The sequence below is a fragment of the Rattus norvegicus genome, chromosome 4, assembly GCF_036323735.1.
Source record: "Rattus norvegicus strain BN/NHsdMcwi chromosome 4, GRCr8, whole genome shotgun sequence".
In the NCBI taxonomy this organism is placed as follows: Eukaryota; Metazoa; Chordata; class Mammalia; order Rodentia; family Muridae; genus Rattus; species Rattus norvegicus.
Genome location: NC_086022.1, coordinates 41,021,588 through 41,036,710, shown reverse-complemented (window position 1 = coordinate 41,036,710; position 15,123 = coordinate 41,021,588). Strand labels below are relative to the sequence as shown.

Below are 15,123 nucleotides of genomic sequence, written 5' to 3'. Positions count from 1 at the left end.
CTTATGGGACACAATGAAAGCTGTGCTAAGAGGAAAACTCATAGCGCTGAGTGCCTGCAGAAAGAAACAGGAAAGAGCATATGTCAGCAGCTTGACAGCACACCTAAAAGCTCTAGAACAAAAAGAAGCAAATACACCCAGGAGGAGTAGAAGGCAGGAAATAATCAAACTCAGAGCTGAAATCAACCAAGCAGAAACGAAAAGGACCATAGAAAGAACCAACAGAACCAAAAGTTGGTTCTCTGAGAAAATCAACAAGATAGATAAACCCTTAGCCAGACTAACGAGAGGACACAGAGAGTGCGTCCAAATTAACAAAATCAGAAATGAAAAGGGAGACATAACTACAGATTCAGAGGAAATTCAAAAAATCATCAGATCTTACTATAAAAACCTATATTCAACAAAATTTGAAAATCTTCAGGAAATGGACAATTTCCTAGACAGATACCAGGTATCGAAGTTAAATCAGGAACAGATAAACCAGTTAAACAACCCCATAACTCCTAAGGAAATAGAAGCAGTCATTAAAGGTCTCCCAACCAAAAAGAGCCCAGGTCCAGACGGGTTTAGTGCAGAATTCTATCAAACCTTCATAGAAGACCTCATACCAATATTATCCAAACTATTCCACAAAATTGAAACAGATGGAGCCCTACCGAATTCCTTCTACGAAGCCACAATTACTCTTATACCTAAACCACACAAAGACACAACAAAGAAAGAGAACTTCAGACCAATTTCCCTTATGAATATCGACGCAAACATACTCAATAAAATTCTGGCAAACCGAATTCAAGAGCACATCAAAACAATCATCCACCATGATCAAGTAGGCTTCATCCCAGGCATGCAGGGATGGTTTAATATACGGAAAACCATCAACGTGATCCATTATATAAACAAACTGAAAGAACAGAACCACATAATCATTTCATTAGATGCTGAGAAAGCATTAGACAAAATTCAACACCCCTTCATGATAAAAGTCCTGGAAAGAATAGGAATTCAAGGCCCATACCTAAACATAGTAAAAGCCATATACAGCAAACCAGTTGCTAACATTAAACTAAATGGAGAGAAACTTGAAGCAATCCCACTAAAATCAGGGACTAGACAAGGCTGCCCACTCTCTCCCTACTTATTCAATATAGTTCTTGAAGTTCTAGCCAGAGCAATCAGACAACAAAAGGAGATCAAAGGGATACAGATCGGAAAAGAAGAGGTCAAAATATCACTATTTGCAGATGACATGATAGTATATTTAAGTGATCCCAAAAGTTCCACCGGAGAACTACTAAAGCTGATAAACAACTTCAGCAAAGTGGCTGGGTATCAAATTAACTCAAATAAATCAGTTGCCTTCCTCTATACAAAAGAGAAACAAGCCGAGAAAGAAATTAGGGAAACGACAACCTTCATAATAGACGCAAATAATATAAAGTACCTCGGTGTGACTTTAAGCAAGCAAGTAAAAGATCTGTACAATAAGAACTTCAAGACACTGAGGACAGAAATTGAAGAAGACCTCAGAAGATGGAAAGATCTCCCATGCTCATGGATTGGCAGGATTAATATAGTAAAAATGGCCATTTTACCAAAAGCAATCTACAGATTCAATGCAATCCCCATCAAAATACCAATCCAATTCTTCAAAGAGTTAGACAGAACAATTTGCAAATTCATCTGGAATAACAAAAAACCCAGGATAGCTAAAATTATCCTCAACGATAAAAGGACTTCAGGGGGAATCACTATCCCTGAACTCAAGCAGTATTACAGAGCAATAGTGATAAAAACTGCATGGTATTGGTACAGAGACAGACAGACAGACCAATGGAATAGAATTGAAGACCCAGAAATGAACCCACACACCTATGGTCACTTGATTTTTGACAAAGGAGCCAAAACCATCCAATGGAAAAAAGATAGCATTTTCAGCAAATGGTGCTGGTTCAACTGGAGGGCAACATGTAGAAGAATGCAGATCGATCCATGCTTATCACCCTGTACAAAGCTTAAGTCCAAGTGAATCAAGGACCTCCACATCAAACCAGACACACTCAAACTAATAGAAGAAAAACTAGGGAAACATCTGGAACACATGGGCACTGGAAAAAATTTCCTGAACAAAACACCAATGGCTTATGCTCTAAGATCAAGAATCGACAAATGGGATCTCATAAAACTGCAAAGCTTCTGTGAGGCAAAGGACACTGTGGTTAGGACAAAACGGCAACCAACAGATTGGGAAAAGATCTTTACCAATCCTACAACAGATAGAGGCCTTATATCCAAAATATACAAAGAACTCAAGAAGTTAGACCGCAGGGAAACAAATAACCCTATTAAAAAATGGGGTTCAGAGCTAAACAAAGAATTCACAGCTGAGGAATGCCGAATGGCTGAGAAACACCTAAAGAAATGTTCAACATCTTTAGTCATAAGGGAAATGCAAATCAAAACAACCCTGAGATTTCACCTCACACCAGTGAGAATGGCTAAGATCAAAAACTCAGGTGACAGCAGATGCTGGCGAGGATGTGGAGAAAGAGGAACACTCCTCCATTGTTGGTGGGATTGCAGACTGGTAAAACCATTCTGGAAATCAGTCTGGAGGTTCCTCAGAAAATTGGACATTGAACTGCCTGAGGATCCAGCTATACCTCTCTTGGGCATATACCCAAAAGATGCCTCAACATATAAAAGAGACACGTGCTCCACTATGTTCATCGCAGCCTTATTTATAATAACCAGAAGCTGGAAAGAACCCAGATGCCCTTCAACAGAGGAATGGATACAAAATGTGGTACATCTACACAATGGAATATTACTCAGCTATCAAAAACAACGAGTTTATGAAATTCGTAGGCAAATGGTTGGAACTGGAAAATATCATCCTGAGTGAGCTAACCCAATCACAGAAAGACATACATGGTATGCACTCATTGATAAGTGGCTATTAGCCCAAATGCTTGAATTACCCTAGATGCCTAGAACAAACGAAACTCAAGACGGATGATCAAAATGTGAATGCTTCACTCCTTCTTTAAATGAGGAAAAAGAATACCCTTGGCAGGGAAGGGAGAGGCAAAGATTAAAACAGAGACTGAAGGAACACCCATTCAGAGCCTGCCCCACATGTGGCCCATACATATACAGCCACCCAATTAGACAAGATGGATGAAGCAAAGAAGTGCAGACCAACAGGAGCCGGATGTAGATCGCTCCTGAGAGACACAGCCAGAATACAGCAAATACAGAGGCGAATGCCAGCAGCAAACCACTGAACTGAGAATAGGTCCCCTATTGAAGGAATCAGAGAAAGAACTGGAAGAGCTTGAAGGGGCTCGAGACCCCAAAAGTACAACAATGCCAAGCAACCAGAGCTTCCAGGCACTAAGCCACTACCTAACGACTATACATGGACTGACCCTGGACTCTGACCCCATAAGTAGCAATGAATATCCTAGTAAGAGCACCAGTGGAAGGGGAAGCCCTGGGTCCTGCTAAGACTGAACCCCCAGTGAACTAGTCTATGGGGGGAGGGCGGCAATGGGGGGAGGGTTGGGAGGGGAACACCCATAAGGAAGGGGAGGGGGGAGGGTGGAGGGGGATGTTTGCCCAGAAACCGGGAAAGGGAATAACACTCGAAATGTATATAAGAAATACTCAAGTTAATAAAAAAAAAATGCAAATAAAAAAAAAACAAACTATCAATAAATAATGTTTCCTTTTAAGAAATTTCTTAGTGACGGCTACATCAATAAAATATTGAGGAAGCAATTTTCATACATTATGAAAAAATTACTCACTGAATTTGAAATGTAATCTATCAACCTCAAATTACCAACTTTTTTCTCCAAAGGTCTTTGCTAGGGCTGGATGTATAGCTCATCCATACAACACTTGCCTATCATGATGAGCAAGACTTGGATTTGATCCCAATACCCTAAAATAATAAAGGACCATATAAATTGCAAAATATTGATAAAAATGACATTATTTCAGTATGTTTGCATAGCTCTTTAAAATGTTGTAGTATAATACCTAAATTTTAACAAAGAATTATGAACAAATGCTAGTTACATATCCATAAAGAAAAGTAATAGTAAATTGTAATCATAGAGTAAATAATAATAACAACAGCCATCATAAGTAAGTGAGATATTCCTAACTCACTGGTAATGTATACACATATTTTATTCAGGAAAAAAATAGATGAGGAAGGTCAGACCCTGTCAATAACAAAATTCAGGTATTTCTCCATTATCCTTTTATAATTAGTATCTCACATGGGAACATGGTATTAGCCAAAGGGCACATTATAATTCACTTGTCAGGGTAGTCCAAAGGACTCCCATAACACGTTCTATTTCCATTGTCCTCAGTTGTCTCCTAGAAGCAGAAAATAAGTCTCTCTTGCTCAAGATACAGTCTCATATGCTCCAGTCATAGGACCCAGACGATCCAAGCTGGCTCTGACCTAAAAGACTCCTTCTTGGTGACTAGCTTTCATCATACTAGATGGCACTGTATAAGTTTCCACAGGAGAGAAGGAACCAATATTCCTGAAAAGCTATGATTGACAGCATAGCATATATCTTATCCCATGTACACTAGTGGTAGCCAATACTCTAATTAGAGTGAAGATCTATTCAGCAAGAAGAAAATCATGTCTGGTACTAGAAAACTGGAAAAGACATAGATCTTATTGGAGAACCTAAAAATACCACTTTACTAAAGCAGTATAATGCTAACTAAATTATACATATTTATCTTATACCTACAGCCAAGTATAGATCTCATCCCTCATCAAAAATACATCTCCTTACATTAGACCACAGACCATTACAGAAAACCACAAGCAATAAAAATGCAGAGAACAAGTGACCATGAGGTGTCCAGCCCCAAGTCATGTATGTGCAAGACAACTCCTGTACCTTAGGCTCACAGACTGAGTTTAAGAGGGAGTGGAAACATAGTAAGAATAGAAAATTTTGCTATAAGAGTTCATCTCCTAGAAATGTCAGGGAAGTTCTACCCATGAAGTCTCATCAACATTGCAGCCTAAATAAGACCCAAAAATGAATGACATCAACTTGTTCCCATGTCTAAGTGGAAGGGGTAAACCTCATGGGACTTCAACCCTAGACAAAGAACAATGAAGGCAATCAAGGGATGCTGAGAGCAGAAGAAAGAGTCTTCCCTGGGCAAGAGCACTAAGTGCTCAGTCCTGAAATCACATACATAGAAATAACCTTATCCTGACTGCACAGAGCAGGTTGTACTTACATATTTAGTAATTCACACACACACACACAAACACACAAACTCCCCAATTAAAGAAATAACAGCCAAGAATTTGAGAAAACAAGTGGGAGTAAAGACAAAAGGGTCCATGCAAAGAAACAACTTTAAGAAACAGTAGGGTAAAAAAAAAAAAACAACCTTAATCCTAGTCAAGACAAATAATTTCTTTAAATATGACAAAAATTAAAGTAATTTGTACTGCAATAGTTATTAAGAAATAACTGGAAATTCATTCTTTAGGTGTGTCCCAATAATGTTAAGGTATCTATATAGTTTTTGTCTAAGTTACACTACAAGGGACTCAGACAGGGATTTATAATCCAAAGAGAAATGATACTAACATGCAGAAACACTTGAGACAAAGTCGAAAAGGAAATAATAATCATGAAATTCTTGCAGCCTTATTTATAATAGCCCGAAGCTGGAAACAACCCAGATGTCCTTCAACAGAGAAATGGAAACAGAAAATGTGGTACATTTACACAATGGGTACTCAGCTATTAAAAACAATGACTACATGAAATTCATAGGCAAATGGATGGAACTAGTAAATATCATCCTGAGTTAGGTAACCCAGTCACAAAAGAACATACATAGTATGTACTCACTGATAAATGGACATTAGCAAAAAAGAAGAAGAAAAAAAAAAAGGCTCGGAATACCCACGATACAACTCACAGATCCTGTGACTATGCAAGAAGGAATACTACACTGAAGTGTGGATGCTGCAGTCCTACTCAGAAGGGAGAAGAAAATAATTCCAGAGAGAAAGGGATCTGGGAGGGATAGAGAAGTGAGAAGAGGAAAAGGGGGCTGGTTCATATAAGATGGGGGAGAAGCACAGAGAGTTAGGAATTTGAAAAGAGGTGTGTAGCAGTAGGGGAGGGAGAACTGGAGACAGCCACTAGAAAGTTCTAGATGTCAGCGACCCAAGAGGTTCCCAGGACGTGACAGAGAGAACATTAGTTGAAATACCCCACAGGGGTGAGAGAGAACCTATAGAGACTACAGGCACAGCCCCTGGTTGATGGATGGGCCACCCACCCACCTCAAAAGTAATCAGACCTCCTCCTGTCAAAGGAAATGCAGGCACAAAGAGTGGAGCAGAGATTGAAGGAAAGGCCATCCAGAGACTGCCCCACCTAGGATTCCACCCAATCTGCAAACACCAAACCCAGACACAATTGCTGATGCCAAGAAGAGCTTGCAGACAGGAGCCTGGTATAGCTGTCCCCTGAGAGGCTCTGCCAGAGTGTGACCAATACTGAGGTGGATGCCCACAGACAATCATCAGACTGAGTGCGGGGAAGCCAATGGAGGATTAGGGGAAGAACTGAAAGAATTGAAGGAGTTTGCAACCCCATAGGAAGAACAATATATCAACCAACCAGATCCCCTAAAGCTCCCAGGGACTAAACAAAGAGTACACATGGGGGGACCCATGGCTCCAGCAGCATATGCAGCAGAGGACTGCCTTATCTGGCATCAATGGGAGGGGAGCCCCTTGGTCCTATGGGGTATCAATGCCCCAACATAGAGTGATGCTAGGGCACTGAGGCAGGAGTAGGTCGGCTAGTGAGAGAACACCCTTACTGAGGCAGGGGATAGCGGAGTTCAAAAGAAAGAAGAAATTCTAATCTGTATTTAAGATTTTTTTAAAAGTCCATAAAGCAATTCTGTATTATGATACACATACTATAAATACTAAAGGATACAGCACTTCATTAACTACATATTTGAAGAGCTAGACACCAAACCTAGAGCTAGACGTAAAACCTAAAAAGCATATTATAAAGTAATACTATCTCTATTTTAAAAAAACAAAAGTGGCATGCATTTAACCTATACACACTTAACCTAAAAGGGTTATTAAAATATAAAATCATCAAAAACTGCACTGAATGTGTGTTGTATATTGGTGTGTGGAAGCTACCTCTGCCTTTTTCTTACTGTTGTTAAAAAAGGGTTTTTCATGGGTCCTAAAGATCACCAATTGGGCAAGACTGGCTGGGCAGCAAGCTCTAGGGAGCCTCCTGCCCCATTTCCTCAGTGTTAGGATTACAGCCATGTGCGACCACACCCAGCTTCTCGCATGAGTACTGGAGATCTGAACTCAGGTTCGTGAGCTTCCATGTCAAACACTTTACAATCTGAGCCATTTCCCTAGCACTACAATAACCTTAATTTCTACTTACCCACTAATTTTAAAAGTTAAGTAAGAAATAAATATTTGAAAGAATGGAAAAATGAAATAGGGACAGGGAGAGAAAGATATAAAAAAAATCAAGTGAGATATATATAAAATTTCCTTAAGGTTCTATGTAGCATTATATAACATTTTAGAACTGATATTAAAAAATATGATGACATTGCTATCAAGTCACAATGCCTTTTTTCAACAAGACAACTGTTAACAACACATTAGTTATACTACTACTTTGAACTTAAACACATGATCTACTTTAATGTAATTACTAATGATCAAAAATACTAAATAACATGATTAATGTTGTGATTTCTTAAACTCAAGTCCCTAAAAAGTGAGGCCCATGAATCTAGTGACTGAGAAATGAAGAGGTCTATCCTTAAGCATCCCAAGGACCTGAGAAAGATGACAATCTGACTTTTTCCTTTCATTATTCTCAATACCTACCTATTTCTTCAGTTCTGTCTCTTAATGTCTACTTGAAACACTTAGGTCTTTTATGCACAGGAGTACGACACAGTAAATGGAAGTCAACTCCAGCTTCTTAGGCTAGCAGTGGCAAACTGGGTCAGCCACTGACCTACCAATTAATTTCTTCTCACAGGTTCTTTTTACTTCGATATTCAGAAACTGAAAGTATCAGAGTTCCCTTTTCAAGCTTTCTTACTGGTAACAGTGACTTCATTTTATTAAGAAAGATGATCAAAAACTACTCACACTGAACAATGGGAAACAAACTTTCATTTCTAGTAAGAGAATCACACAATATAAATAACACCTTCATTTTAACAGAATAAATATTATCAAAATCAAATCTCACTGACATCCTAACAATTACGCAAAGTTTTGAAACTCTGTAAGGAGTCCTTTATAAATTTCCAAATCTCACTGATGCAATGACACATATTTGTAACAGCACTAAGAAGGCTGAGACCAAAGGACAGTGAATTTGAGACTAGCCTCCGCTATACAGTGAAATACCAGCTGGAATTTATAGTAAGATACAGTAGCAAAAAAATAACAAAAAAAGTTCCAATTCTATTAAGTGTGCATAACAATTAGAAACCTGTGTAAACATGCTGTAATAAAAATACAAAAACCAAAACAAAACAAAAACAGAAAAAAAAAAAAAAACGACTTACAAAAACAAAAGCTCTAGAGTGGATCAGGTGGGATCAGGCATTGATAAAAGGAAGAAACTTTGAGTCCAAGTTTGGCATCTTTATTATTTCAAGTTGCCCTGCACGTTTTTCCCAAATTAGCTGTTAAACATAGTGACTGCAAATATCTCCATGCCTTCTGAACCGGAGAAGCAGTCTCCAACTCATTACCCATCCCAATGTACCCTTGCTGCTTTACACATAACTTAACTGCCTAACAGAAAGAGTGTTTCTGTCTTCTCCAAAAAGGAATGTGTATAGTGAGTGCTATGCAAAGTAACCCAAACTATCTTATATAAATGGTAAATCTCCCAAAAATGAACCTGAAAGAAAGTGTCTACAAAAGAAACATCCTGACTCTGAAGTTCAGTTATCTGGAAGTAGACAACTGAGCTGAACTTAGCTTCTCTAGTTTCACCTGTAACCTATGTAGTCTGATCAGTCAGTCCCATCGCATCCCTCTCTGCCCATTTTCTAGCATGTTGGTCTGATAAACCCACCCACCCTATCTATGCTGCAGTCACACTTCCGTGTCTGCCAGGAGCTGTCATATGTTCAATGTTCATCCAGCACTCATTCAAAGCACAATTCCTCAGCATCAGAAATTAGAACAAAATGATATAGGTCAAAATATATCATTTCTATTTAAGATCTATTAAAGTTGAAAGAAAATACATCGTCAAGTATTTTTCTGTAAATTTTCTTCATTAGATTACTTATTTCCTAGCTAAGATAAAAGCATAATAAACATTTTATGAGAAAATAAAATTTTATATAACAAATAAACAAAATAGCTTACATACTATCAGAAAGCATCATGAATGCACAGTAAAAGTTTACTGAATAGGTAATTATCTCCCCATAAAAATCATTTAAGGAATTAATTAAACCTGCTCTTAAGCTGCCTTAAAAACCTTTTAAAATTATCGTGAATGCCAAAGAATCTATGAATTATACCTTTAGAAACTTATCACATGAATTAAAACTTAGAAAACTCTTAGGTACTTCCTAACAAACTTATTAAGTAAACACATATTTTTAATCAAGGTAACTATTACGGCATTACACAACACATTTTAGTAGAAAAGGCTGCAGTTTATATTTTTCCAACTCTACCTACCTTCATAACGTAAAAGGAAGATCGTCAAAACTACTACCATGTTGTATGTAATCCCTAGAAACTTCCAAAGTTTAGAACTTAGAAATATATATTTTATATTGTTATAAAAACAATTTAAAGCAGTGGATTCTAGAAACAACTTTAATTTTTAAGGAGCTCCAAAAATATATTTGTAATCAAATAATTACTTAATTTAAATTCAGTAAGCCTGGAAAAAAAATTCTAGCGAATTAAAACTAAACCCAAAGAAAACAATATTGCCTTAAGGAAATTTCATTCTTCTGTATAAAATATGCCAAATATCAACTCGTCACGACACCTTGTACTATGTTTTATCTGTCAGAACTCACTACAACACTTCTGATATGCTTTCCAGTATGCTATAACTCGTCTTAAGACTGACAAGACTAAGACATTTACTATTTATTAGTATAAATCAGTGGTCTGATCAAAGACTTACAAACACATTATCACCAATTATGACTGCTATAGGACACAGCAGACATGAGAAGTCTTCTGGACACCTTGGTACCCATGGTAAATGGTGTAAATGAACATACCTCTTCTGCTGCTGCCTCTGAAAGCAGGCCTTCCTTCTGGGCACAGGTAACATGAAAATAGGCTCTACACATGCCTGCATCACAGCTAATGCAAACTCCAGTTCTAGCAAAGCGAGGGTCTTCACAAAAGCTACACTCCTACAAAAGTCACAGGAAAAGTATATCTAAAACAATACTATCCTCTCATGAAGAATCCAATAAATATTTAAAATACTCAAGGGACACAGAACATCAATGCAAATAACTGCAGGTAAGCCAGGTTTCCCAATAAAAAAAAAGAATTCTCAATACAGTTCTAATCAATCTAAATTAAACTGCCTAGCAGCAATAAAAAATAATAATTTTGTATAGGGACTTAGGAGCTAAGCAGTTAGTCTTCTAAGTACTTTACAAATATTAATATATAGAGAATCATTTTACTTGAAGAAATTTGGTCATTTTTCTTGTTACATTAAAAAAAGGTTGAAGTGGTAATGGGCTGACATGTGGTCAAAATAAAGAGTGATTCTTATATTCTTTTTCATAATCTTAATAAAATTCATTTTAAAATTAAAGTTGTGAGATTTCATTTAATTCAACTGAGTGTAACAAGGCTTTCTCTGGGTTCAAGGGAAGAGAAATAGTATCAATCAATATTCAGTTTTATAACATAGGTTTATCTGAAATTAGACTAATCAATAAATTAGCCTCAGGAGAAACAACATATGATTCAAATGATGCATGGTGACCCCTATATGTGATCTTTGAACTGAGGAAGAGGCAAGCTGACTACCTCATGTAAAAATATAAAAGCAAAACACAACAAATTAATACAATTATAAATGACCTAGTGCTAAGAGCTCCACAAAGAGCGTGCTTACTAATCAACACTTCTGTAGTATCACAAGCTTAAAAGGCTATGGAAAGAAACAAACAAACAACAACAACAACAGAAAAAAAACCCTGAATTTTAGTTAGTCATACAGTTTACCTTACCTTGGCACCATATTTAGAATAGTTCATTTCTGTTAATGTTACTGGTCGTAATTTATCAATATCTCCAAAGGCTACTCCAGGAACATATAGGGCACAAACAATGTGAACCCATCTATAAGGGAAAAGACATAATTCTGCTATCAAATGCATTCCTGAAATTCTCACATAAAATCCGAAGACAAAATATGTTCCACCTTAAAAATAGTACTGAAAGCATTCTATAATTAGATTTTTTTTTTAAAAAAAAATCCTCATTTCAAGACTCTTAACTAAAAAATACAGCATACCTAGAGAATGATAGCAGATAATTAATCAAAGAAAGCATGACTGCAGTGAGCATTACTTTTCCAGGAATCTAGTCAAAATGTAGATTTAGCAACCATAATTGCTTTTCACTTAAGATTCACTACACTTTGGTCTTATCTATTATTCTTAAATATTTGCATAAGACTGCTATTCAAGGGTAACAAAACATCACTTTCACATTCAAGGAAAGATATGCACATTCATTACTGTGAGTACTTTTAGAATTAAGGATTCTAATTTAAGAACTATGAAGTTATTCTGCAGTAATTAGGTTAATTGTCCTTTATTGATACCCCACCCCCACCACTACCAAAGCTGTTGGATATCCCTAAGGTTATATTTTAAAACAGTTCTGGTAGAAAGTTTAACTTTTGATGGAGGCTGGGAAAAAATACAAAACAAAGTTACAATAATGCAAGGATGTCATATTTTCATTGAGCATCCATTCCTATTCCCTATATAGCCTATGAACTAAACGACTATATTGTGTAAAGTCTGCACAAGGCTTTAACACTTTTTAAAAATGTTCACATTCAGAATACCAAAAGAATAATGAGTTGGTTCTAATCTCTTTTAATGCTCTGAGCTATTAATTCACTACATATCTGTTTGCTTACAGACAGACAAAATGTTGAGTAGCTGTGTGAAATGTAAATACCAGATCTGCATCACTTGTATAAGAAAAAGGATAAAATGAGATGGAAAATCTCCATGAACCTTGTGATTATATTGACAATTTTGCTTTATCCCAGTTTAAAAGGTCCTGGTTTTATGATGTACCGAGTTTTAAAAGACTAAAGCTTAATCATTGTATAGAAGTATTCAAGAAAACAGTTTAAAATTTTTATCAATTTTGTTGTACAAAACATGCACAGTTCTGAAATTTTCTTGATAGAACATTTTAATCCAATCGCCCATAAGCATCCTGTGGAGTTCAGTATAAAGATAGCATCTCAACGAGCAGCAACTTTCTCATTGTAATCTGTGCAGTATCTTCATGCTCACTGATGTATTAAATGCCGCTGTTCTCTACAGGAATTTACCTTTGATAAACCAACAGCTGGCTGCTTGCTTTGTACTGACCTTAAGATGTGCAGTGAAGATCTCAACTGCCATTTCTGTGTGACTGGCACACAGATGTATCATTCTGTTCAGCCATTCATGAGGATAACAATGCAAGTCCTTATTAAAATATTTTGCTAACACAATTTTATTCCTTTGAGTACTTTTTGTTCATATATTTTAGAACTTATGTAATTAAATTGGGAAATCAAATCAACAAGAAAATCTTCCTTGTTACTTTACCATCATTTTGCTTGGAGCTATGATGCCAGATGTTGGTTGGGAAAGGGATCAGAAAACAAGTATCAAAACACCACCAAAAGACAGAGGCAGACTGTTATTCTACAATGGAAACTATCAATGCATTTGATTAAACTCATATATTGTTTATAGACAGGCAACAACCAACTAGTAATATACTTCTTGAAAAAATTGATATGTCACAATGGAAATTATATAAATGGAATAGTTTTGAAGTACGCTTTCTGTGTAGTACCTTTTCCACATATTTAGAAAGTATTTTAAAAATATCTGCAGCATGTTATTTCTATTCCTTCAACCCAGAACCAATGATTAGGTGCTTCATAGGGAAAAAACATTACACAGATAATCTGGAACTTAGATGGAGGTGATTGTGAAATGCTTAAAGCAGTGTTTAGCTCACTGACTGTCTTTGCTCATGGAACATTTGCTACGAGGAAAATGAAAAGGTCTGAGTGTTTCCTATGGATGGCACATTGTTCTTCTCATTTGCAAATCAAGAAACGCTTTCAAAGGATTGAAAATTTCAAATATAGCAAGTCTAACGAAGGAAAACACTGAAATTTAAGGAATCCAATGCTCCCTTCCTTCTACTGGAATGGCTCTCAACTTGTGGGTCATGACCCCTCTGGGGTCAAACAACCCTTTCACAGGGGTCACCTAAGGCCATCAGAAAACACACATGTTTATATTACAATTTAGCAGTAGCAAAACTAGTTATAAAGTAGCCATGGAAACAGTTTTATGGTTGGGGGGGTCCCCACAACATGAGGAAGTATATGTAAGGGTGGTAGTATATGGAAGGTTGAAAACCACTATTATTGAGTGTACCATAATGCTTACTGAGGTGCAAAGACGACCAATGAATCAGAGCCGTACTGAACTGCAAATACACAAAAGGACAGCAATCTACAATGGCAGCAAAGGAGGATAACTCAGGCTGTTTCTGATTCCAGGATGGTCACTCAGTTTCTCTTAGGGTATATCCCATGCTTTGCTTTGTTAAATAAAATAGACATTACTTAAAAAGTGAAATAAACATTTAGTTTTTATTTCACGCACAGCAATTTCCACACATGGAATCACTTGGCATGTAGAAATTGTGAGTCATATCAATAGAGGAATGTCTAGTTGAACTCATATAATAAATCAATGTCAAAATGTTTTCAGCCAGTTTATATACTACTCTTCCTTTTCCTGGACTTCCTACATGAAGATAAAAATTCAAAAGGACTTGTCCAATTTTTATAACTTTTTCTCTTTCTTGGTCTTAAATCAAGCTGGCATTACAATGCAGCAAAAGGCATAAATGCTCATAATTTCTCCTCTGGTGTACATGGAACTATGGACATGAACAAGTATTAGATAGTCTATTACAATTTTTTTCTAGATTGTCCATAGAAAGGTATCTATGTATGAAGTGCAGCTAATATAAATATTTCCTATTAAAACTCAGTGCTTAAAGAGCTTTCTTTTGTCTTGTTTTAGAAAACATTTTGTTACTTTGCAGAGTATAAAAGCACAAAAGACAGTTTTCAGTACAACTTAAAAATTAACAGAAAACCAAGTAAATGAATTTTCTTCCTCAAAAGGAAGCTTGTTTTCTTTTGTTTTTCAAAATGGTCTTACTTCACCACAATGGAGTTCTCAAAGTTTCAATATTCAAGATTAAAAGTCACCAACTGGGGCTGGAGAGATGGCTCAGTGGTTAAGAGCACCCGACTGCTCTTCCAGAGGTCATGAGTTCAATTCCCAGCAACCACATGGTGGCTCACAACCATCTGTAAGGAGATCCGGTGCCCTCTTCTGGTGTATCTGAAGACAACTACAGTGTACTTATATATAATAAATGAATAAATCTTTAAAAAAAAAAAAAAAAAAAGTCACCAACTGGCCTGCTCACAGCGGTGGTTACCTTAAGTAGAACACTGCTCAGAAGAAAGCACTCATAGCAGCAGCATTGAGAATAAATACCAAGTACGCTCCAGGAACTGTTGTACATGAATTGTGCCCTTGAAGCTTCTCAAAAGGACTACCAAACTAACTTATGATAATGAGGCTAAGGAATCTGCCTAAAGTCATAAAAGAATAAAATCAAAAACAAAATAAAACAAGCAAACAAAAAATATAAACATGGGCAAAACATTTTGAAGGCACACA

The 15,123-nt window shown here is 36.7% G+C and overlaps 1 protein-coding gene across 15 annotated transcripts in view; it reads right to left on the bottom strand.

The window, feature by feature from the left end:
* The window catches only part of Phf14 (PHD finger protein 14), a 186,147-nt gene that overhangs the window by 125,333 nt on the left and 45,691 nt on the right, over positions 1-15,123 (bottom strand). For all 15 annotated transcript variants that reach the window (XR_010065688.1, NR_174140.1, XM_006236105.5 and 12 more), the window contains 2 exons: positions 11,335-11,446; positions 10,360-10,497 (listed from right to left, as the gene is read on the bottom strand). Coding sequence is in view for 13 of the 15 variants with exons in the window: in XM_006236105.5 (XP_006236167.1) it covers positions 10,360-10,497; positions 11,335-11,446 (250 nt within the window). In the remaining 2 variants the exon portion in view is untranslated. The remainder of the gene's footprint in view (positions 1-10,359; positions 10,498-11,334; positions 11,447-15,123) is intronic.